This window comes from Anolis carolinensis, chromosome 4 (assembly GCF_035594765.1).
Source record: "Anolis carolinensis isolate JA03-04 chromosome 4, rAnoCar3.1.pri, whole genome shotgun sequence".
NCBI lineage: Eukaryota > Metazoa > Chordata > Lepidosauria > Squamata > Dactyloidae > Anolis > Anolis carolinensis.
This window is the reverse complement of record NC_085844.1, coordinates 217,248,349-217,274,476: the sequence shown is the minus strand read 5'-3', so window position 1 is coordinate 217,274,476 and position 26,128 is coordinate 217,248,349. Positions and strand designations below refer to the sequence as shown.

Sequence of the window (26,128 nt, the reverse complement as noted above, 5' to 3'; positions counted from 1 at the left end):
GGAACTTGGTATGATCAGAGTTTTGAATCCAGCTGGACTCATGAAATGTAGGAATTCTGGAGTTCTATCTGCTGCCTTATTTTATAGAAATAACTTAGGTTAAGAGATACCATCTGACAGCTGTGAGGTGCATGCATTCTGTATGAAGGTATTTGGACCTGTATGTCTAATTATTGAATATGATGTGGTTTCTCACTAACTCTTTCCTACTTTCTACTTTCAAATAAAAAAACCCTGTGTATGATTTCCTGTGGTTCAGTTTTGGGCAAATCTTCAAAGACTGCATAAATATACATCTAAATGCTAAGTGAGCAACACTAATTATGTAAACAAGAAACATGAAGAGATGAGAGGAAAGCTGAGACACATGCATTTACTAAACAGACCAAGTCAAGTGCAATGAATTGAAGGCCTTTGCTCCTGCTGTAAGAAATTCTACAGAAAGTTGTGGTATATCTTTCTGAAACAATTCTAGTTGTTGAATCGAGTGAGCAGCAATTGCTTCTTTAAAGCCACTGTATTTCCCAAAGTACCAGATAAAACAAATTCCCCTCCATTCAAGCTTGCTCATACATTGTGAAGACTTCCAGCATGAGTGGAGAGGAAAAATGGTTGAAAAATAGGGCAACCCTGTTGGAGCTAAATCTTAACACCTTGGATAGTTAGTTACTTTTCAATTCAGATGGAAACCTAAAGCAGATTTATATGGAAGCCACAAAATATCACTGTGTTTATGATTAGTATAATTTAAATAGAAATATAATGTATTGCTATAGTAGGGAAGACAGTAAGATGGTGACCGGGTGCTGCTCAATCTATTGATCCATCTGTTAACTATAGTTGGTAACTACAATAGAGTTATTCTCAATTTTGATGGTTCTTCAGATCTGATCAGACACCACTTCAAAATAGGGAACTTTTCTCTGTTGGTCTTTCAAGTAGAAAGAAGTAAAGTAAGATACATGGCCATCCTATCTGAAGACAAGCTGGATCCTACTGCACCCTCCAGACTGTGAACCTGATTATTTACTGGGGCCACAGCCCCAATTCAAACCCAAACAGACCAAACACCACCTCATCACTTTCCAAATTAGATGACTGTCAGCTCACCACAGCCGCTCCTGAATGAACACACGAGACTCTTTGTGGTATCACCAGGAACTTTTACTGTAGGAAACATGAACATCAGAAAAGCCAAGAATGGGAGGCTCCGGCCAACCCTCCTTTATATATCCTCCCCCTCATTTGAACAGTCTCTTCCCGCTCAGTAAAACCCCGCGCAAATTCCCCGCCAAGTCCATCAGCCGTTTCTCCTCCGAGTCCTGGGACGCAGGTGTCTTATCAATGTCAGTGACCCTGAAACTCAGAGCCACATCCAGGCTCTAGTAGCAGGGTTCTGACATGGCGTCCTCCTCCCCTTCGTCCTGGAAGGAAAAGATTAAACACAACTATTGTTCTCCGCTGTCCAGAGTTCCTTTATACTTTTTTAACAGGCTGCAATGGAATACCGGGTGTACCTTTCCTAGGTCCTTTGGTAGCCTCAGCTCATAGGTCACTTCGTTTATTCTTTTTGCTACCCTGAATGGCCCTATATAGCGTGGAGCCAATTTCTTGGATGGGAACCCCAATTTCAGGTTTTTTGTGCTCAGCCAAACCAGATCTCCTTCGCCCAATTTGTCCCCCTCTCGGCGCCTACGATCCGCAAAGAGCTTGTACTTCTTTTGTGTTTCCCGCAATGCCTCTACCACGGTTTGCCACCCTTGCTTGATTTTGGCCGGCCATTCCTCGTCGGTCTGGCCCTCCCCTTCCTTCCACTCGGGTAGCCTGGGGAAAGGTGCCACCTCCTGTCCGTATACTATTTCGAATGGGGCACGACCTGTGGCCGAATGTACGGCCCCGTTAAAAGCCATCTCAGCAAACGGAAGAAGGTCCGCCCAATCATCCTGTCTATAATTGGTGTACATCCTTAAGAATTGGCACAGTGTCTGTTGGGTACGTTCGACCCCCCCGTTGGTCGCGGGATGAAAGGCCGAGCTCAGGTTCCTTTCTGCTCCTAACAGCTGTAAGAATTTTCCCCAAAATTTTGCAGTAAATTGGACTCCCCGGTCACTAATTATCTTGTCGGGACACCCATGTAGGCGATATACGTGCTTCACATACAAATCAGCAAGTTTTTCAGCTGAAGGAAGTTTTGGCAGAGCCACAAAGTGTGCCTGTTTTGAGAATAAGTCCAATATTGTCCAAATGTATCTGTGGCCTCTGCTGGGGGGTAGTTCGCCTACAAAATCCATGGCTACGCATTCCCATGGCCTCATGGGAATTCCCATGGCCTCAAGCGTTTTGTATGGATGACATCATGTAATAAACATCGGAGGAACCATTGTGGGAATAAGACCAGCACTGGTGCTCTGCTTTCAGATACATGTATCCAAAAAGAAATGAATAAAAATCCCTACCCTAGTCCAGAGAAACTTAAAACACTTCAGAATATCCACAGGGGAGAAAAAACCCATCAGTGCACTATCTGTGAAGAGAGGTTCACTGACAGTTTGTCACTTGAGGAACATAAAAAGATGATCCATAACAAAAAGAACTCGGCACCTCTTCTCCAATCACATCTAAGTCAGCATGAGCATGTCCACACTCAAGAAATGCCGAGTGGGTCTGTCAATATTGGGGAGAGTTTCATGTTGAGTTTATCCTTTGAAAGTCAAAGAACAAATCGTGAGGAAAAGAATCAAGGACCTCTTCTGAAAAGCCCACATAAGCACAAGTGCTTAGAGTGTGGAAGAACGTTTGACCGGCCCTCACGCTTAAAGCAACACCAATTCATCCATTCCGGAGAAAGACCGTATCAATGCACTGACTGTGGAGAAAGGTTCCTGTGGACTTCATCACTTGATGTTCACAAAAAAAGATTCCATAAACAAAATAAAAGTTATAGTAAGTCAAAATCCTGTATGTGCTCTGAGTGTGGGAGGACATTTAGCGGGCCAACCTATCTGTCCCAGCACCAGCGTGCCCACACCAGAGGGAAACCCGCTCAAGATGTCAACCCCGGAGAAAGTACCACGGGGGGTTCGTCACTTGATTTGCACAGTACGAAGGTCCATGATGGGAAGGAACTGGTTCCTTCTCTCTCTGAAGTGGGCCATAAGGACAGGAAATCCTTTACATGTAACATATGCGGGAGGAACTTCAGTCAGGGATCCAACCTAAGGAAGCACCAACGACTTCACACAGGCGAGAAACCTTATCAATGCACTGACTGTGGGGAGCGATTCATGTGGACTTCATCACTTAATTCTCACAGAAAGAAGACCCATAAACGAAAGAAAGTGTCTCATAAGAAGGTGAATACTTTTGTGTCTCCTGAGTGTGGGAAGACATTCAGCGGGGCAAGCTATCTGGCCCAGCACCAGCAAGTCCACATTGGTTCCACTACATGTCCCACATGTGGGAAGAACTTTAATCAGTTATCCGACCTAAAAAAAGCACCAACGCATCCACACAGGCGAAAAACCCTATCAGTGCACTGATTGCGGGGAGCGATTCACATGGAGTAAGTCTCTTGGTCTGCATAGAAAAAACTTCCATAAGGGGAAGAAACTGGTCCCTGTTTTGCAAAGAATAACCGTAATTCCAGGGGAATTCCTTCTATGGTCTGAGATGGGGGAAAAAGTCAACCAGGCAAAACACGTAACAAGACCTTCAGATGGGTGCATCAAAGAGAAACCGTATAAACACACCGACTCTGAGGAGAGTTTCATATCACCTTTGTCTCTGGGAAAGGACGGTGAGAGAAAGAAAGCGGAGCTGTCAAGGAGCGCTGATAAGAAGAAGGAAGCCCACACGTGTTCTGAGTGCAAGAAGAGTTTTGAGTGGGCCTCACAACTGCGACGACACCTGCGGGTCCACAGCGGAGAAAAGCCCTTTCAGTGCCCCGACTGTGAGGAATGTTTCACATGGAGCTCATTGCTTGATAGCCACAGAATGAAGGCTCACACTGGAAATAAACCCAATGCCTGTTCAGAGTGTGGGAAAAGCTTTGACTATCCATCACAACTGAAAAAACACCAACGAACCCACACAAGAGAGAAACCCAATCCGTCTGCTAATAGTGAAGAGAGGTCTGAAGATCATGACACTGGGAAAGCAGGAGGCGCTGTTAAGCAGGTGCAAAAATATGTATGTGCCAAGTGCGGGAAATGCTACAACAAAGCGTCAAAACTAAGAACACACAGCCGCCTCCACTCTGGAGATAAGCCATTTCAATGCTCTGAATGTGGGGAAAGATTCATGTGGAATTCGGGTCTTTATCGACATACAATGAAGATCCATAAAAGAACAAAACCCCAGCCACTTCTGCAAAGGGGATCAGCTGATGGGGAGGAACCCCAGAAAGATTCCAGGTCTGAAAAACCCAACAAAGGGCAGTTGTATCTACTAAAGGAGCTGGGCATATGTAACCAGGAGAAATCCTACCTTTGCTCTGAGTGTGGAAAATGTTTCTGGAAGGAAGCAAATCTTACAAGACACCGACAAGTCCACCTCAGGGCAAAGATGTGCAAATACGAGTATCAAAGCAGTTCCATTCTTAAGGAAAGTCTTGAGAAAGGTGAGAGCCCTCACTCTGAACTGCAACAGATGTCTGTACAGATGTCTGAAAAGAAGCCTCTACAAATCTTGAGTCACCAGGATGAAGGCGAGCAGATATCTGAAGAGGAGTCTCTACGACCCTTGAGTCACCAGGATGAAGGCGAGCAGATGTCCGAAGAGGAGTCTCTAGGACCCTTGAGTCACCAGGATGAAGGCGAGCAGATGTCCGAAGAGATGTCTGTTTTGAGAATAAGTCCAATATTGTCCAAATGTATCTGTGGCCTCTGCTGGGGGGTAGTTCGCCTACAAAATCCATGGCTACGCATTCCCATGGCCTCATGGGCTCTACCACCTTCTGCAATAGCCCCTGGGGCTTCCCCGGTGGTGTTTTTCCCTCTGCGCATAATTCACACTGCGTGACGTACCCCCTGGCGTCTTTCCTCATTCCGGGCCACCAGCATTGTTTGGCCAACAGTTTAATAGTCCTGGTGGGGCCTAGATGACCCGCACCCTTGTTATCATGGTACTTCCTTAACATTTCTCGTCTTAAACATTCAGGAATATACAATTTCTTATTTACAAACACCAAATCCCCACACAATTCTCCCTTTTCTTTGTTTGTTTGTAACCATTTGTCCATTCCATACGCTCGCTTCAACTCTTCCTCCCATATTTCTCCTCCCCCCGTGGAAATGGCAGTACGTTTGTTTTCTTTGGCCGCTTGTGCTCGAGTTAGTACTGCCAGGCCCCATTGCTTATCAAGAAAAATACTCCCTTCAGATTCCTGAATTCCTCCCCCGTGCTGAGGCATCCGAGAGAGAGCGTCAGCGAGTATATTATGTTTCCCCTGGAAGAATCTGAGTCTGAAATCAAAACGGCTGAAATATTGGGCCCATCTAATTTGCTTCGCTGATAGTTTACGAGGGGATCTTAGATACTGTAAATTTCTATGGTCAGTCCACACCTCAAACGGTGTTCCACTTCCTTCCAGGAAGTGTCTCCAGCACTCTAGTGCTTTTAGAATCGCTAAGGCTTCTCTCTCCCAAATCGGCCAGTTTTTTTCTGTATCACTAAACTTTTTTGACAGATAGCCACATGGCTTCAGGTTCCCCCCCTCGTCTTTCTGTAGCAGAACCGCCCCATATGCCCGGTCTGACGCATCGCAATGTAATACAAAGGCTTTAGACATATCAGGGTGCTGTAGGACAGGCTCCTCCGTAAAACGCTTTTTAAGGGCTTCGAAAGCTTCCTGGCATTCTATTGTCCAGGTCAGTTTGGCCCCTGGGGCCTTCACTTTGGCTGTTTCTCCCCTACCTTTAGTCTTTAACAAATCCGTTAATGGCAAAGTGAGGCGCGCAAAGTCCTTGATAAATGTTCTATAGAAGTTTGCGAACCCTAGGAAGGATTGCAGCTGCTTCCGTGTTTTGGGGGCTTCCCACCCCCTCACGTCTTCTACCTTCGCAGGGTCCATCGCCACTCCCTGGGAGGAAATCCTATACCCCAGAAAGTCTATCTGGTCTTTATTGAACTCGCACTTGGCAAGCTTCGCATACAGTTTTGCTTCTCTCAACTTTTGCAGGACTTCCCTGACTAGTTCTACGTGTTGCTCCTTAGTCCGAGATACTAACAATATGTCATCTAAAAAAACAAAGACTCCCTTGTACAACAATGGATGCAACACTTCGTTGATTAATTGCATGAACGCGGCGCCTCCGCCGCACAAACCGAAAGGGAGCACACGATAATTGAATAATCCGAATGCACAGGAGAAGGCCGTCTTCCACCTGTCCTCTGGTTTAATCTGCAATTTATGGTATGCTTCAATTAAGTCCAATTTAGTGAATATCTGTCCCTCCGATAACTGGGCGATCAAGTCCTTCACTAAAGGTAGGGGGTATTTATTTCCAGAACTGATTGCATTCAGGCCCCTGTAGTCAATGCAGAGCCTCAGCGTTTGGTCCTTTTTGCGCCTGAACAACACAGGCGCCCCTAGAGGGGAATTTGAAGGCTCTATGAAACCCCTCGCTAGGTTTTTATCAATGTATTTTCTCAGTTCCTCCTTTTCCCTAGCCGACATTGGGTATATTTTTGCCTTAGGAAGCTCTGCTCCTGGGACTAGCTCTATCTTCACTTCAACTCTCCGCTTCGGTGGGAAACTGTCTGCTTCCTTCTCATCAAATACGTCCACAAAATCCCGATACTCTGGGGGTAATTTATCTGCCAGTTCTGCTATCCTGATAGAGTCTTCCTCCCCCCTTTTCCCCGGCTCTCTCTCCACTTCCTGGCTCCCTTCTTCCAACTTCATCCTGAAGATCATGCTCTTATCCTCCCAGTTGATTTGCGGGTTGGCCTGCCCCAGCCATGGCATGCCTAGTATAACATTATAGCTGGCTATTTGTGATATCACAAATGACACCTTTCCTTCCCAGCTCCCTATCTTACACTTTACATCTTCGGCACTGTACTTAGCTAATGATCCCGATGCTGTGGATCCGTCCAACTGCGAAAAAGCTATTGGGGATTCTAGGTTCGTTCTTTCGCATCCCAATCCCTCGGCTAATTCAGGGGAGATGATGTTCCTGGAACATCCACAATCCACAAATGCTTTGCAGGTTGCTTGTTTGCTGCCACTTTCCAGCTGAATGGGGACCACTATCATGGCTTTGTCCTGACTTACCAACCCCCCCGAGTGGTGCCTCATCGGTGGTTCTTCCTCGGCGCGTTTCCCTGCCACGGCTCTTGGTTTGGGCGGGCCTCCGCCTTCCCCTTTTCTCTGCCAGCACTCGGCAGCCCTGTGGCCCAAACGGCCGCACACGAAGCAGCCCCTCCTGCTGGTGCTCACGTTCCCTGGCGGCTCCGTTCTCCTCCCGGCTGGGGTTGATCCCTCCTTCCGGCTCCCCTCTTTCATCTGCGGCCGCTGCTGTAGCCCTCCTCGGTGCCTCCTCGCCTGGGCCAGCGATGTCTCGACGCGCCCCGCCAGCTGAATCCATCCGCGCAGTGTGTCAGGCTCATCACGATGCACCGCCCAGGAGAGGATCTCCCGCCTGAGACCCTCTTTGAAGAGTTCCATCTTTGTTACTGCAGACCATTCCGGCACCTTTTCAGCGAGGCATTGGAACTCCTCCGCATACTCAGATACCGACCTCTGCCCCTGGGAGACGGTCTTCAACTCCTCCCTCGCCCGGATCTGCTCCAGTGGATCTCGGAAACGGGTCTCCAGGGCCCCCATAAAGCGTCGGAGTGACCCCAGACATGGGTCGCGCCGCGCGTGTAGTTGAACGTACCAGCTGGCCGCTCCCCTCTTCAACACTGCACCAATGGCCCGTACCCGGCTGGATTCCGTTCTGAAAGTGTGGGCATTGTCCTCCATATAGCCCCTCACCGTGGTCAGGAAAAAATCCAGTTCAGAGGACTCTCCCCCAAACTCGATCCTTAGTTCCTCTCGTCTCGGTAGGGGTCCCTGTGGTGGCAATCCCCAATCCTCCGCCCGTCGCAAGCCCCCTTGCGGGCCAGTGGGCCCCGCTGCTGCTTCCCTTTGTCCTGTGCCACGCCCGGCATTCGCCAGGGGCACCAGGGTCTCAGTTGGGAGCGTAGCCGGGATTCTCGGAGGCTTTTCCCCTTCGTCGTCACTCTCCTCCACCCGCGTCAGGCTCGTTTGGATCTTGGGCCGGGCACCGGGCTCCTTTCGCATTTCCCTTCCCTTCGGTGCTGGGAGGTCTGCAAAGCCCTGGCTGCTTCCCATGCTCACGTCCCACATTGAGCTAGCCCGGAGTTCCCTTCCTCGCTCCGGCTCCGCCAAAACCGCCAGGCGCTCCATCGCCCTCGACATCACTGCCAGGGTGGTCTCCATCGCCGACATCCTCTCCTCCAGAAACACCATCTTTTGCGGGCCTGGGGAAGGTGAACCTTCCTCTCCTCCGGTGCTGTCTCCCCGCACCACTCCACGCCTCTGGGTTACCCCATTTGGCTGGGCATAAGCGGTGGAGGACGCCAGGGCCGCCAGCTGGTGGAACTCAGCGTCCGTCTCGGGAGTGGCCCTTTCCGACCTTCCTCCTCCGGCGCCCAAGAGCTCTTCATCCTCCACTTGCATGTTACACCTCACCGCTACAGCGGGATGGTGTCCGTATTCTTGGCTTAGTGTCAGCTCACCACAGCCGCTCCTGAATGAACACACAAGACTCTCTGTGATATCACCAGAAACTTTTACTGTAGGAAACATGAACATCAGAAAAGCCAAGAATGGGAGGCTCCGGCCAACCCTCCTTTATATACCCTCCCCCTCATTTGAACAGTCTCTTCCCGCTCAGTAAAACCCCGCGCAAATTCCCCGCCAAGTCCATCAGCCGTTTCTCCTCCGAGTCCTGGGACGCAGGTGTCTTATCAATGTCAGTGACCCTGAAACTCAGAGCCACATCCAGGCTCTAGTAGCAGGGTTCTGACACTCCACCACCTTCTGCAATAGCCCCTGGGGCTTCCCCGGTGGTGTTTTTCCCTCTGCGCATAATTCACACTGCGTGACGTACCCCCTGGCGTCTTTCCTCATTCCGGGCCACCAGCATTGTTTGGCCAACAGTTTAATAGTCCTGGTGGGGCCTAGATGACCCGCACCCTTGTTATCATGGTACTTCCTTAACATTTCTCGTCTTAAACATTCAGGAATATACAATTTCTTATTTACAAACACCAAATCCCCACACAATTCTCCCTTTTCTTTGTTTGTTTGTAACCATTTGTCCATTCCATACGCTCGCTTCAACTCTTCCTCCCATATTTCTCCTCCCCCCGTGGAAATGGCAGTACGTTTGTTTTCTTTGGCCGCTTGTGCTCGAGTTAGTACTGCCAGGCCCCATTGCTTATCAAGAAAAATACTCCCTTCAGATTCCTGAATTCCTCCCCCGTGCTGAGGCATCCGAGAGAGAGCGTCAGCGAGTATATTATGTTTCCCCTGGAAGAATCTGAGTCTGAAATCAAAACGGCTGAAATATTGGGCCCATCTAATTTGCTTCGCTGATAGTTTACGAGGGGATCTTAGATACTGTAAATTTCTATGGTCAGTCCACACCTCAAACGGTGTTCCACTTCCTTCCAGGAAGTGTCTCCAGCACTCTAGTGCTTTTAGAATCGCTAAGGCTTCTCTCTCCCAAATCGGCCAGTTTTTTTCTGTATCGCTAAACTTTTTTGACAGATAGCCACATGGCTTCAGGTTCCCCCCCTCGTCTTTCTGTAGCAGAACTGCCCCATATGCCCGGTCTGACGCATCGCAATGTAATACAAAGGCTTTAGACATATCAGGGTGCTGTAGGACAGGCTCCTCCGTAAAACGCTTTTTAAGGGCTTCGAAAGCTTCCTGGCATTCTATTGTCCAGGTCAGTTTGGCCCCTGGGGCCTTCACTTTGGCTGTTTCTCCCCTACCTTTAGTCTTTAACAAATCCGTTAATGGCAAAGTGAGGCGCGCAAAGTCCTTGATAAATGTTCTATAGAAGTTTGCGAACCCTAGGAAGGATTGCAGCTGCTTCCGTGTTTTGGGGGCTTCCCACCCCCTCACGTCTTCTACCTTCGCAGGGTCCATCGCCACTCCCTGGGAGGAAATCCTATACCCCAGAAAGTCTATCTGGTCTTTATTGAACTCGCACTTGGCAAGCTTCGCATACAGTTTTGCTTCTCTCAACTTTTGCAGGACTTCCCTGACTAGTTCTATGTGTTGCTCCTTAGTCCGAGATACTAACAATATGTCATCTAAAAAAACAAAGACTCCCTTGTACAACAATGGATGCAACACTTCGTTGATTAATTGCATGAACGCGGCGCCTCCGCCGCACAACCCGAAAGGGAGCACACGATAATTGAATAATCCGAATGCACAGGAGAAGGCCGTCTTCCACCTGTCCTCTGGTTTAATCTGCAATTTATGGTATGCTTCAATTAAGTCCAATTTAGTGAATATCTGTCCCTCCGATAACTGGGCGATCAAGTCCTTCACTAAAGGTAGGGGGTATTTATTTCCAGAACTGATTGCATTCAGGCCCCTGTAGTCAATGCAGAGCCTCAGCGTTTGGTCCTTTTTGCGCCTGAACAACACAGGCGCCCCTAGAGGGGAATTTGAAGGCTCTATGAAACCCCTCGCTAGGTTTTTATCAATGTATTTTCTCAGTTCCTCCTTTTCCCTAGCCGACATTGGGTATATTTTTGCCTTAGGAAGCTCTGCTCCTGGGACTAGCTCTATCTTCACTTCAACTCTCCGCTTCGGTGGGAAACTGTCTGCTTCCTTCTCATCAAATACGTCCACAAAATCCCGATACTCTGGGGGTAATTTATCTGCCAGTTCTGCTATCCTGATAGAGTCTTCCTCCCCCCTTTTCCCCGGCTCCCTTTCCACTTCCTGGCCCCCTCCTTCCAACTTCATCCTGAAGATCATGCTCTTATCCTCCCAGTTGATTTGCGGGTTGGCCTGCCCCAGCCATGGCATGCCTAGTATAACATTATAGCTGGCTATTTGTGATATCACAAATGACACCTTTCCTTCCCAACTCCCTATCTTACACTTTACATCTTCGGCACTGTACTTAGCTAATGATCCCGATGCTGTGGATCCGTCCAACTGCGAAAAAGCTATTGGGGATTCTAGGTTCGTTCTTTCGCATCCCAATCCCTCGGCTAATTCAGGGGAGATGATGTTCCTGGAACATCCACAATCCACAAATGCTTTGCGGGTTGCTTGTTTGCTGCCACTTTCCAGCTGAATGGGGACCACTATCATGGCTTTGTCCTGACTTACCAACCCCCCCGAGTGGTGCCTCATCGGTGGTTCTTCCTCGGCGCGTTTCCCTGCCACGGCTCTTGGTTTGGGCGGGCCTCCGCCTTCCCCTTTTCTCTGCCAGCACTCGGCAGCCCTGTGGCCCAAACGGCCGCACACGAAGCAGCCCCTCCTGCTGGTGCTCACGTTCCCTGTCGGCTCCGTTCTCCTCCCGGCTGGGGTTGATCCCTCCTTCCGGCTCCCCTCTTTCATCTGCGGCCGCTGCTGTAGCCCTCCTCGGTGCCTCCTCGCCTGGGCCAGCGATGTCTCGACGCGCCCCGCCAGCTGAATCCATCCGCGCAGTGTGTCAGGCTCATCACGATGCACCGCCCAGGAGAGGATCTCCCGCCTGAGCCCCTCTTTGAAGAGTTCTATCTTTGTCACTGCAGACCATTCCGGCACCTTTTCAGCGAGGCATTGGAACTCCTCCGCATACTCAGATACCGACCTCTGCCCCTGGGAGACGGTCTTCAACTCCTCCCTCGCCCGGATCTGCTCCAGTGGATCTCGGAAACGGGTCTCCAGGGCCCCCATAAAGCGTCGGAGTGACCCCAGACATGGGTCGCGCCGCGCGTGTAGTTGAACGTACCAGCTGGCCGCTCCCCTCTTCAACACCGCACCAATGGCCCGTACCCGGCTGGATTCCGTTCTGAAAGTGTGGGCATTGTCCTCCATATAGCCCCTCACCGTGGTCAGGAAAAAATCCAGTTCAGAGGACTCTCCCCCAAACTCGATCCTTAGTTCCTCTCGTCTCGGTAGGGGTCCCTGTGGTGGCAATCCCCAATCCTCCGCCCGTCGCAAGCCCCCTCGCGGGCCAGTGGGCCCCGCTGCTGCTTCCCTTTGTCCTGTGCCACGCCCGGCATTCGCCAGGGGCACCAGGGTCTCAGTTGGGAGCGTAGCCGGGATTCTCGGAGGCTTTTCCCCTTCGTCGTCACTCTCCTCCACCCGCGTCAGGCTCGTTTGGATCTTGGGCCGGGCACCGGGCTCCTTTAGCATTTCCCTTCCCTTCGGTGCTGGGAGGTCTGCAAAGCCCTGGCTGCTTCCCATGCTCACGTCCCACATTGAGCTAGCCCGGAGTTCCCTTCCTCGCTCCGGCTCCGCCAAAACCGCCAGGCGCTCCATCGCCCTCGACATCACTGCCAGGGTGGTCTCCATCGCCGACATCCTCTCCTCCAGAAACACCATCTTTTGCGGGCCTGGGGAAGGTGAACCTTCCTCTCCTCCGGTGCTATCTCCCCGTACCACTCCGCGCCTCTGGGTTACCCCATTTGGCTGGGCATAAGCGGTGGATGACGCCAGGGCCGCCAGCTGGTGGAACTCAGCGTCCGTCTCGGGAGTGGCCCTTTCCGACCTTCCTCCTCCGGCGCCCAAGAGCTCTTCATCCTCCACTTGCATGCTACACCTCACCGCTACAGCGGGATGGCGTCCGTATTCTTGGCTTAGTGTCAGCTCACCACAGCCGCTCCTGAATGAACACACGAGACTCTTTGTGGTATCACCAGGAACTTTTACTGTAGGAAACATGAACATCAGAAAAGCCAAGAATGGGAGGCTCCGGCCAACCCTCCTTTATATATCCTCCCCCTCATTTGAACAGTCTCTTCCCGCTCAGTAAAACCCCGCGCAAATTCCCCGCCAAGTCCATCAGCCGTTTCTCCTCCGAGTCCTGGGACGCAGGTGTCTTATCAATGTCAGTGACCCTGAAACTCAGAGCCACATCCAGGCTCTAGTAGCAGGGTTCTGACAGATGACTATTCACCAACCCTTGGCTGGGTTGATCTTTAGACTCATGGTTGCTATTCATGGCTTGTTTCAGGTGCAGAATGCATATTTTTCCAGTTGTTGTGTGTACCTTCAAGTCACTGTTAACTAAGACACACCTATTATAGGGTTTTCTTGGCAGGATATGTTCAGAGGGGTGTTGCCATTGCCTTTCTCTCAGGCTATGGCTTGCCCAAGAACTCTCGTTTCCCAGATTCCTAGTCCAGCAATCAAACCACTATATCAAACTGGCTCATGACTGTATGTGTCTTCGCTCATATTTGTGATCCCTTAACTCCAGGTTTTATCTGCTCCCAATGTTGAGAGAAAAGCACCTTTCATATGAAAAGGGGTGTACTGTTTTTCTTGTGGTGGTGGTGTGTGCGGGAGGAATGAGATATGAGCCTTCTAGAACTCTTAGATCATTGAGGGAGGCCCTGCTCTCGGTCCCACCAGCCTCACAGGTAAGGTTGGTGGGAATGAGGGACAGGGCCTTCTTGGTGGTGGCTCCTTGGCTGTGTACAAAGACTTATTGAGGATTCTGGATGAATGGATTCTAATCTTGGACATGCTTAAAATTTTATATAATGTGATTTTATTTTGTAATGGTATCTGTTTTATATGAATTGTTGTTTTGTAGATTGTTTTATATGAATTGTTGTTTTTACATTGTTTTTAGACATTGAATTTTTGCTTATTTATTGTAAGCCGCTTTGAGTCCCCTCGGGGAGAAAGGCGGGGTAAAAGTGATGTAAATAAATAAACAAATAAATAGTGGTAGTAGTGTGTATGTATGAGTAGGCACACTGTAGTAGGTTCAGGAACATTAATGTATCTCCTATCAACCAAATGCCATAGACTCCAACCTATGTTCGTATGAACTCAACATCCATTTTGCATCCTCTTTTTTTTGGAAATAAATTTTTCCTTCTCATAAGACAATCTGTTCAGGAAATAACATTTTTCTTAAAGTAGAGTCATGGATCAGGTCTGCTGAAGGTCCTTGCCCCTGTACCATAAGATGAAAAGAAGGCAGTTTTTGCCTTTTTCGTCATTTGGCTGCCTTTGTCTATTCATTAGCTAATTGTATTTGTGTGTTTTATTTCCATCTAAAACGATGCAAATGGTAGATCTGACAATATTGGTAGTTTAGGAGCGAGTATAACTTTCACAGTTTCATTCTTATTTCTTTCTGACAGAGAAAGACAAGTGGGAATTGCAAACAAAACAAAACAATTTCCTTCCTCTATTTTATTAGCTGGGCAGTCTTTCTGAGGTACATTTTTTTCAGCAGAGAAAGGATGTAAATACACTAGACTTGCCCACAGCATTTAATGAAACAATTCCTATCTGGAAAAGTTTGAAGCCCCCCCCCCTTTTTTTTTTTTAGTAAATTTTTGTTTTTAAATTATAGGCTTGATACATATTATGTTATGTGAAACTGTAAGATTTCCAGAACTCAAGGTTTAGTCTTTTTCTCCAGGCCACAAGGTGAAAAGAAGAATGCAAGGGTAAATGGAGTGCTCTAAAAAGAAAAAAATGGGATTTTTTTTACTCCCCTCCCATTGGTTTTTGCTGGGTACTTTAGGGTGGCTTCTGTATATTCTCAAGAGACCATCCCCACCCCAGTCTCCTCAGGTACACCTTTTTAATTTATTTGAATTTATTTATTTATTTGGTGACAAAAGCATTCCATAAATAAATAAGTTTAAAACTGATAAAATAAAGGGATCACAAGCAGCTAAATAGTTTAGACCAAAAATGGGCAACAGAACTACATTGTCTGTAGCCTTAAACAGTTCTTCCTCTGTGCATGAGACAGGGCATTGTGAGCAAGCATATAGATGCTGAGTTGTTTGTTCTGCTCCACAGTCACACAAAGTGGAGAATTCTTCTAGGTAGTGCCATTTTGCCAAGTTGCATTTTGATTTACCAACTCCGCTCCTGAGTCTCTTCAGGGACTTTCAAGTTGCCCGTTCTTGGTTCGCCCCTGGAGAAAGATCCTCATGGGGGGCCATCCAGTTGGAATTGCCTGATTTTGCTGGCCACAGGGATATTCTTGTTGTTGCTGGAGGAACATTTAGAGGATTGGTGGTTCTCATGAAACTTTTCCCTAGTTTTAATCCTCTAGGAGGAAACTGATAGCCATACAGTGGGTGGTTTTTACAGTGTGCTTTTCAACATTTTATTTGAATAGCGTGTTCTGAGAAACTAGGTTGATTTGGAATTAGAGTTAAACGACATGTGGAGGACTGCAGATTCCCAAGCCATGGTTTAGCAGTATAAACACGTGATTAAGCACAGTGCTTACTTCATTGAGAGAAAAGCATGAAAGGCTCTCTTCCTTCCTTGTATACCCTACATTGCCAAAGGGTACTGATTTCAGGGTTTGGTGAGTGGGTGCAGACAAGAGAGAAATAGGCTCACATTGCATCTCCTGCCTCTTGTTTACTACTGGTCCTAAGAATTATTCACTCATTTTCCCTTCTAGAATGAATCTGCACAATCTCCCAGGGAACCAAAGAGAAGTCCTCAAATAGTTACCACTCTTTTTCCAGCTTCTTTTCATTGCTTGGCTGCTCAGAGAGGTCAGGAGGGATCTAGAATACAGTTAGACCAATGCCTTATTGCTGTCAGTCTCGTACATTGGCATAAAAATTGGAGGCAGCCAGCAATAAAATAAATAAATAAAACAAATAACTTTATTTTTAGCCCACCCTTTCTCCCCAAAGGGACTCTTTCTAAAGACATCTTTCACCAGTACTAACATAAAAACCTAAACTTAGCTCTGATCAAAGGTGTATTGAGTAAAGTTTCCCACAAACCTATAGAAAACCCAGAATCAGGATTTGAGTTCATACTCATGTTCTGCAGCAACGGGCATTTGGAAGTATGCTGTCTCTGTGACATTGTAGCAGTACTGAATTGTTGTCTTGATGCAGTAAAGGATGTGATATGGGTGGTAAGTAGGAAAACCAACCTGAAATTAGAATTACAGGCTGGGGTGACTCTCTCTGAAAGATCAGGTTCGTAGTTTGGGAGTGTTCTTGGGCCCAGCAGTGCTCCTGGAAAGTCAGTGGCTAGGAGCACCTTTTCCCAGCTTTTGACTGGTGTATACCTGTGCCCTTTCTTGATGAAGACATATCTGGCCACATTAATTCATGCCATAGTTGCTTTTTTATCAGACTACCAAAACTCACTCTATATGGGGCTTTTCATGATAAGTGCTTAAAAGCTGCATATAATGCAAAAAGGCATCAACAGAGACCTATCATGCATGCATTTTAGGTATCATAGAATACTAGTCTTGCAAGAAAGTTACTCTTCCAATTTGTTTCTAAGTTGAGTTCAAGGTGCTGGTGTTGATCTACAACTTGGGGCCAATATCACCTTTTCTCATTTGAATGTGACAGAAATTAGAGATTTTCAGAGGGGGCCCTGTTGAATGCCCCAATATCTTGTGAAGTTATCTTGGTGGGTACAGATAATACGGCTTTCTCTGTAGCAGTGCCTCAACTGTGGAACTCTACCCAAGGAAGTCTGAAATGGAGAGCTGAAACAGTGCTGTTCTGTATGGCATTCATTGCTCAAAATGAGCTCTGGGATTCTGAATTCTAGGAGTAGATGTAATGTATTTTTAAATGTTTTTATCTTGTGATTTTACTTGGTTTTTATTTGTTCACTGCCTCAGGGTCCTTGTGCATTGGGAGGCAATACAGAAATAAACAAACCTGGATGTGTCCTGGTTTTATCCTTGTCTTTTCCCCAATTAATTTAATTGTAGCTTTGAGGAAACTTGGGAGAGAAGGGTTAAACATTTTTTCTTAAGGCAACACATCCCCTGGAGCAGCTCATTAAGAAAGCCAATCTCTGGGAAGCCCTATGAATCATCAGGTCTACTTTTGCTCTCAGTCAGGCAAAGGTTCGAGGCAGAATATCAGTGGCAAGATCAGTGGCAAGATTATCTTTCCTGCAAGCTTTGTATCATTCCTTGCTTTTTCATAAGCAAGTCTTATTTCTTCAGGCTTGCCTCTGGGTTGATGAAAGGCAGCCTTCAAGGCCATGGTACAGAGAGGCAATGTTCTGCCTGAATTCTTGTCTTTCTTGCCTAAGATAAACTCCTGTAGGGAGCAAGGTTTTTCACCTGAGGATAGTAATACTAGCCATCAAATGTGGTAGGTTTTTTGTTTAGCTTTGGATAGCATAGGGAAGGGTAACTCCCCTGTGGTATTTGTTTTGCTGCTTGTGCCCATATTCTGAATATTTCACTTCACTTTCTGTTTCTGTTCCTGTGATTTTGAAAAATGTGACTTGTTGTGGAAACAAGACACCTTTTCCCCATGTTAACTTTCAGGAGTGATTTTGCCTTCCTAGGAGTAGATTCATTTCACTTCCTGTTGTTCTTAACTATGAATTGTTTGTATGTTGGATGTTTGTAACTTGGGGACTGTCTGTAATCCCACGTAGTTTAACAGATAAATTTTGGCAGATTTACTTAGAAGAAAGCTTTGGGCTATTGCATAGAATTCATTCCCAGTATAGCTAGTCTTCCTAAACTGCTGTTCTTGAGCTTTGTGGAACCATGAGTATTTTCATCTTCAGCCAAGGGCAATGCTAGAAATTCTGATGGTGATTGTAGTTTTCAACACATTGAAAGACCACATGAGCCATTCAGTCCAACCCCCTACCATGCAGGAAAAACAGAATCAAAGCACCAGCCTCTGTTTAAAAGCATCCAAAGAAGGGGCTTCTACCATACTCCAAGACAGAGAGTTCCATTGTTGAACAGCACTTATGGTCACAAAGTTCTTCCTAATGTTCAGGGGGAGTCTCCTTTCTGTAATTTGAACCAAATCCTAGTCTCCAGGGCATCAGAAAACAAGCCTGCTCCCTCTTTTTATGACATCATTTCAAATATTTAAACATGGATATCATGTCTCCTCTGAACCTTCTTTTCATTTTCTTTCTGTCTTGGAAATTTGGTGTAGACTAGCAGCTGATGGCTCACAGGCCAGAACTGGTTGATCACTCACCACTATGAGTGGCATTGTTGTATTGGAACTTGATCTATCAGAGTAGGCCAGTCAGAGGCATTGGACATGTTTGTGCTTCACCCAACTTTAGAGTACTGTAGTGCTAGTGGGTATTAATAGCTTCAATTCAGACTGCTGGAAAATAACATAGGATGGATTTTGATTTTACCAACTGTAGAGACCAATAACAGAGATTATTATTATTATTTTATAGCGTTGCACTTTCTTTCCATTAAGCTGCAAGAATAGAATAGAGGACACTACTTTCCTCAGCGTGTAGAACAACTAGTGCTTTCAGTAGCTGAATTCACAGTATGCATGCCACTGTGATTGATTTCCATTCATGGTGTATAGTCTTTTCCTGTGAAACTATAACCTAGTTCTTAATTATAACCCACTCTCATACTTTGGCAAGGTGATAGTAAGGACTAGAATGCACTTCCAGTATTGCCTGTTTAATTCATGCACTTCAGTAGATTATGAGACCTAATTTCAGCAAATGGATGCATGCAGTCAAGACAACTCACACGCAGTAGTAACAGAAATAATATTGATGACAATCTTTTCAAAAATATGAGCAAAAGGGAGTCTATTATTCTGTAATGAAGTAAATTCAAGATCTTATTACATTGTTCCAGCAGGCCCTTAGCAATGAAATGTCGATTTGCAAGGAAGAATAGCATGGTGCTTATGTATTGAGCGTATTAATGATAGTGGTAGACCTCATGTTAGTCATTCAGGAATGCCAAAGGCCATTGTTAGTCACATAGCCAGGAGGAGCTGCTTCAAACCAACTGTTTCTTTCATGTACACCTTCTGGCTGTAAACTCAGCATTTCCAGGGCATCTTTCTGTGGTTTTCAGGCTAGTCTGAATGAGCAAGACATTATAGGCAATATGTTTTCAATACAGCTAGGACCTATTCTTTCACCCTGAATGTTTTGACTTCACTTTCCTGAATACCTGCCTATTCATCATGCTGGCTGAAGTTTCTGGGAAGTGAAGAGCAAAACACCTAGAGGATCAAAAGATGCTGTAAAATACCTTCTGAATTACATAGGTAAAGCATGTGCTTGAGATTGTATGGTCTTCTAAACTCTCTGAATTCCTTTTTTTTTTTGCTAGTAAAAGAGTGATATGCTATTTTTGACATCCCCAAGAGGAACAACTTCAATTTTAAATGGGTTGTAGGGTTGCTAGCCATGTTCCAATAAAAAAGAAAAAGAAATAGATTTTCAATTGCCTCTTTTTTGTTGGTTTACTGCCATTTGAGGCAGTCTGTTTTGCTCCTAGAGAATATCAAGAGTCCAAAATGGGCCCCATGATGTACCACAGTCGGCTACCTTTGTCCAAAACAGAGAGATGCCTTGTGGCATTACTAAGATCATGAAAAAGCCAAAGTATTTGTAACAGAGTGAAAGCAATAACCATGAGTAGACGTGCACTCATTATTCACTTGAATTTACTAACTTCATATAATACTTCATCCAGAAAATATTTCAAAGTTGTTTTAATAGAAATGAATAAAGACAATCCAAAGAAAAACTAATAGTAAAAACAAATATAATAATGTTGACAATGATGATGTTTACTTATAGGGCCCTTTCCACGAAAGAGTAGAACATCAAGCATATAAAATCAAAGACAAAGATAATAAAACATAACACTATAAATATATGTAATATATATTTAACAATAATATTTATTATAAATAAAATCCCCAACATCCCAGCAATTACTACCCATCTCAGCAACCTCAGGAACAAAACGTCAGATTAATCTGATAAATCAAAGAGGAAAATCTCCAACCATTTATGGAAATGAATGAGATCCACCTTAGCCAGAGGTCCAAGAGAAGACTGTTCCACAGATGTGCCAGATCTCAAAGGTCATGACAGTGTTATGCATGTTGGTGGGTGCCGACAATAATTTTTTGCTTATAGATCTTAAATTCCTGGATGATGCAGACCATACTAGCTAATCTGCTGATTTGGAGATTAGAACTCAGAGCCCTAAACAGGAGAACCAAAAGTCTGAAATAGGCACATACATGAACGGGTAGTGAGAAGAAACAAGTGGATATGTAGGGAGAGTTAAAACAAACTGGACAGCCCTGTTCTGAACTAAAACAGATACTTCCTGCAAAGCAATTTGTTACTGTATTTCCTTTCAGATTCTGATGGAGCCATACTCTTAAAACAAGCATCTAATGATGAGTTCTTTCCAGTTCACTATATCCATACAGAAAATGAACGTATTGTCTCAGTTCAACTTTATGACTAGTTTTTACAAGGAACAATGTAGATGAACCATGGACCTTGATCTTTACTCACTTTATGATTCAGCAGTCATTCTAAAGTTTTGTCAAGCTGGTTGTCCCTGCAGAAGACTACCAAAGCATCAGATACTGAAGCAGTAAAATGGACCTTTTAAAGGGTTCACAATTGATATACATGAATGTCCGTATCTAGTAACTGTATTCAAAATGGTCAATTCACTTCACAAGTGATTTCAGAGGAAAGGACATATTAAAGTTAACAGAAAGCTTTTCACTTGGCCAGTAAAGCATTTGAATAGCCAGATAGGACTAAATGAATGTACTTTCCCCTTTCTTCACTAAATACTACTTGGTGAAATAAATTAACCACATAAGTAGTCTCGAAATGTACCTTTTAAAATTAATCTCATAGTGTCATATGCTTTTTGGATCTTTCATCTTTTGCAGTGCTTCTTAAGCTATCTGATATGGGTGGCCAGTTGGGAAGTTCCCCCTATATACCAAGGAACATCACCATATGTATGTCCATTGTTTACCCCTGTTTCTTTGTTTATTGAAAACTCATAGTGGTCCACCTAGCACCATTAGTGTAGCATTAGGTATTAGGTCAGTTGGCCGTTATAGATTTTTATGTATTTGTTCATGCGCAAGTGGGAGAGTGTATAAGGGATTGCTAACAACACATCACATTAATGATTATGTATATGAATACTATAAAATCACACACATTGTTAAATGATATAATAATGTTGCCAGAATAGACAGTGGGACATGGCTGGTGCTTATATCTGCTACAGTTTCATTGCTGTGTCTGCATCTCTGTTCAAATAGTCCTTGCTGATGGCAAGAAACATTTTGAACATGTTTGTGTTACTACTCAACTATTGTGTTTAAGATGCCACAGCTAACAATTGCTTTTTGTACTTTTTGTATATACAGTAGAGTCTCGCTTATCCAACCTTCGCTCATCCAACATTCTGTATTATCCAACACAGTCTGCCTCCCGCCCAGATCAACAGCTGTTTCTCTAGGCAGCAAGGCGCAGTGGGACAACATGCCCAACAACAACACAAGTGCATCCACACTCCCAAACAAGTGGCAGACTTGTAAAACATGATGTTTTGGTGCTTAATTTGTAAAATCATAATGTAATTTGACATTTAATAGGCTTTTACTTAAACCCCCTGTCATGCAGCCAGATCCCAGGGCTGAATTTCCAAGCCCTGAATCTGACTTCATAACATAAACATGCGAGCACCTGGAGGGAGAAGATAAAATGAGCCTGGGAACTCAGGGGTGAAAGTATAAACAATTATAATTGCTGTAGTGTGGGGGGGATAGAAACCTTGGTGGAAATGTGATCCAGAAGGTGGGGTTTGATGATGATATTTGCGTGTGATATTACGTTGCATCAGAAGTGATAAAATTAGATGTATGTAAACATTAGGTCATTCTCGACTTTTCCAAAGTCATGTATTCTTCAATAAAGATTGTGTTTGAGAGCAGCTGTCTTTGATCTGCGTTCAGACTGGTCCTTTGAAGTAAGCCTGACATTAAAGTCGAGAATCCCATTTCTCACCCTCCTGCGGAATTCGCAGTGAAGTGATAATGAGCGAGGAAGAAGATCAAAGCCCAAATGAGGCAGAGAGGCCTTTGCAAGGGGCCCGGCCGAAGAGAGAAGAGACGCTGCAAGCCATAGCTTCCTCTACGGGGTACCCCAAGCCGAACGGCGTGACCCAGAGAATTCCCAGGCTCGGAAGAGGCGTCTCTGCAGCTGCAGAAACCAGTTGGGGATCTGGAGGAAGTATGCCGGAGACCGTGGCCCTGCGGTTATCCATCCTGGAAACTAATTTATCCAGGCTGTCGGAAACCGTGGGGAGATTGGTGCCATTATTGGAAGAGAATCTCCAGAAGGAGGCCAGCCGATATGGCACCGAGAGAGAACCAAGCAAAGAAGGAGATTGGAGCCAGAGGGGCCAGCGGGCGTCAACGCAGAGCCCCGTGGCGGCAAGGGACGAGGGAGATGAGGAATACTGGCAGGAGCTGCAGTTCCGGGACAGCATGGCGCGAGAAGTGGAGCGTCAGCGAGCCCTGGGGACCCTGAGGCCGCCGTCTCCAACAGAGCTCCCAACCCCCCGAATGGGCGTCGGGGTGGAAAGGCCACTGGGGCCAGGGATCGGGTCCAGTGGATTCGCAGACGAAGGCGGAGAGGAGCGGGGGGTCCAGGAAGAGGAGGAGGATGTGCCGTACGACGAGGAAAGGCGAGATGAGGGGGCTACAGCTAGGCCAGTATGCGGATGGGCGGAAGAGCCAACAGCGGCGGCAGACTTCCAGGAGCCGCGCAGAATGACCACCGGAGTGGGGCGCGGCGTGTTCCAAGGAGCCGCCCGAGGAAACCTGATGCAACCCTTCCCCATGCCGCCCAGACAATATCAAAGGGCTGCAGAATGGATGCCTAGAAGGGAAGACCTCAAGCTGGAATACGGAGGGGAATCAGAGGAACTGAACTTTTTTCTAATTAGCATTAGAGGATACATGGAAGACAACGCACACACATTTCCCTCCGAAGCAAGCAGGGTTCGAGCCATCGGCAACACACTAAAGCGAGGAGCAGCCAGCTGGTATGTGCAATTGCATGCTAGACGCGACCCATGCCTGAGGTCAGTGCCCCGCTTCCTCGCCGCACTGGAGAACCGGTTCAGAGACCGGCTAGAGCAATTGAGGGCTCGAGACCAGCTGAAAGGAATAAAACAGAGGGACAAAACGGTGCCCGAGTACGCAGAGGAATTCCTCCACCTCGCGGAAAGGGTACCGGAGTGGTCTGAAGTAACCAAAGTGGAACTATTTAAAGAGGGACTACGCCCCGAGATTTTCAGCTGGGCAGCGCACAGAGACGACCCCGAGACGCTCCAGGGATGGATTCAACTAGCGGGGCGCGTCGAATCTACCCTGGCACAAGTAAAGCGCTTCAGGAGCAGCAGCGGCCAGCAAAGACCGGTGGCGAGAGGTCGAGGAGAAACGAGGAAGCAAGAAAGACCCGGAGGGAGGCCGGGGATTCCCTCCAGAGGAGACGACAACAAACCTAAACCGGGATGCTTTGTATGTGGGAAGACGGGCCACCGAGCAGCGGAATGCTGGGCCCGGAAGGGGGAGCCGCCAAAAGCCCCAAAGCCCAAGCCAGCAACCGGGAGGCGTGCGGAGGAGGAGGTGCAGGCCCCAGAATCTTCGGAAAGATTGGTGAGTCGGGACAAACGCATGATAGTAGTACCAATTTGCCTCTCGGGGCTAGAAAATCGGGCCACCTGCAAGGCGTTTGTAGACTGCGGGTGTTCTAGGAACATTATAACCCCAGAATTAGCAGGAGCGCTGAAATGCCAGCAGATGGCACTTGACTCCCCAATTGCATTTTCGCAGCTAGATGGATCAGTCGCTGCTGGGGAAGTATCTACAAAGGAATTACGGGGAGTTCCATGCAAAATAGGCAAATGGGGAGGAAGAATATCCTTTGTGATAGCCCCTATTGCCACATACCATGTAATATTGGGGATACCATGGCTCGAACAAGCAAATCCTGAAGTAGATTGGAGAGGAAAAAGCTTAGCATTTAAAGAACAGCAGATGCAATGGGAGATAAGCAAAATTGCAGAAGAGGAGGACGAGGAAGACGAAGCAGGGGAAATAGACCCACAGCTATTGCCACCTGAATACAGAGACTTTGCGGATGTTTTCAATCAGAAAGAGGCCAGTAAATTGCCTCCCAAAAGAAATATAGAAGTAGGGATTGAAATAACCCCAGGAGCAGACTTACCAAAACCAAAAGTGTATCCCATGTCTGTGCAAGAGAAGGAGGAATTGAGAAAATACATTGATAAAAACCTGGCTCGAGGCTTCATTAAGCCATCTAATTCTCCTCTCGGGGCTCCAGTGTTATTTAGGAGAAAGAAAGACAATTCCCTAAGATTGTGCATTGATTATCGAAATTTAAACGCAATTACCAAGGACAATAAATACCCTATGCCCTTAGTCAAGGATTTAATTACCGTATTGAAGAAAGGGAGCATATTTACTAAACTGGATTTAATTGAAGCGTATCATAAATTAAGGATCAAACCGGAGGATACTTGGAAAACCGCATTTTCCTGCGCATTCGGCCATTTTGAATACGAAATTTTGCCTTTCGGGTTAAAAAATGGAAGCGGCTGCTTTATGCAGCTTATAAATGAAATACTACACCCGTTATTGTACAGAGGGGTGTTCATATTCCTTGATGATATCTTGATCATTTCTGAAGATAAGGAAAAGCACGTAAAATTGGTCCGGGAAGTTTTGCAGAGACTAAGAGAAGCAAAGCTGTACGCAAAACTGTCCAAATGTGAATTTAATAAAACTCAAATTGACTTTCTGGGATATCGGATGTCTCCAGAAGGGTTAGCTATGGATCCAGCTAAAGTAGCAGATGTGAAAGAATGGGGAGTGCCTCAAACAAGGAGGCAATTACAATCATTTCTGGGGTTTGCAAATTTTTACAGACCCTTCATAAAAGGCTTTGCACAAATAACCGCACCCCTTACAGAACTTTTAAAAACAAAAGGGAAAGGGGAGACAGCAAAAGTGAAAGCTCCCGGCGCCAAACTGAGTTGGACGCCAGAATGCCAAAAGGCATTCGAGACCTTAAAAGAATGTTTCACTGAAGGACCCATCCTAAAACACCCTGATATCAGGAGCCCTTTCATAATCCATTGCGATGCCTCAGACTGTGCGTACGGGGCAGTGCTATTGCAAAAGGATCAAAATGGGAACTTAAAACCCTGTGGATATTTGTCACGGAAGTTCAGCGAAACTGAAAAAAGTTGGCCAATATGGGAAAAAGAGGCATTAGCCATATTAAAAGCCTTAGAATGCTGGCGACACTTCCTCGAAGGAAGCGGAATCCCATTCGAAATTTGGTCTGACCATAAGAATCTCCAGTATTTAAAGTCTCCTAGAAAATTGTCCCCCAAACAAATCAGATGGGCGCAATACTTCAGCAGATTCGATTTCCAATTAAAGTTTTTTCAAGGGAAACAGAATGTCTTGGCAGATGCTCTTTCACGCATGCCTCAACACGAAGGCCTAACCACAGCAAAGGAGGGGACAATATTCTCTGACAAACAATGGGGCTTAGCTGTCAGGACAAGAGCACAAACCCAAAAGGAGGACACGACTTTTGTCGAACTCGGTGGGGAAGATAACTGGGGAAATGAACTAAAACAGTCTTATAAAGGAGATCAATGGATCGCGTCCAACGCAGAAAAGGGGGACCAGAAGGGGGGATTTTGGTTTGTAAACAAGAAACTGTATATCCCAGCAATATTAAGGATTAAGATTCTGCATCGTTTTCACAACAACCAGAGCGCTGGTCATACAGGAATTACCAAAACAACAAAGGCAATAGCAAAACATTGTTGGTGGCCAGGAATGAGGAAGGACATAAAGAATCATGTTGTCCAATGTGATGATTGTGCCAGAAATAAATCGGGAGGAGGGAAGCCTATGGGATTGTTACAGACAGTAGCGGAACCTACCAGGCCTTGGGAATGTGTAGCTATGGACTTTGTGGGAGAACTGCCAGTCAGCAAAGGACATCGTTATATTTGGACAGTGTTAGACCTGTTTTCTAAACAGG

General features: G+C 46.2%; 3 protein-coding genes across 5 annotated transcripts in view; 1 reads left to right on the top strand and 2 right to left on the bottom strand.

Moving 5' to 3' along the window:
• raly (RALY heterogeneous nuclear ribonucleoprotein) overlaps positions 1 to 26,128 on the bottom strand; it is a 305,333-nt gene that overhangs the window by 233,691 nt on the left and 45,514 nt on the right. The gene's annotated exons all lie outside the window — the stretch shown is intronic.
• Positions 1,143 to 9,043, bottom strand: LOC134298457 (uncharacterized). Its single transcript, XM_062978803.1, has 2 exons — positions 7,277 to 9,043; positions 1,143 to 1,424 (listed from the first exon to the last, which is right to left on the bottom strand). Exons 1-2 carry the CDS (start codon positions 8,822 to 8,824, stop codon positions 1,383 to 1,385), a joined length of 1,590 nt encoding a protein of 529 aa, XP_062834873.1. The 5' UTR covers positions 8,825 to 9,043; the 3' UTR covers positions 1,143 to 1,382.
• Positions 2,340 to 4,835, top strand: LOC134298458 (zinc finger protein ZFP2-like). The gene has a single exon (XM_062978804.1). The coding sequence runs from the start codon at positions 2,349 to 2,351 to the stop codon at positions 3,537 to 3,539; it is 1,191 nt and encodes a 396-aa protein (XP_062834874.1). The 5' UTR covers positions 2,340 to 2,348; the 3' UTR covers positions 3,540 to 4,835.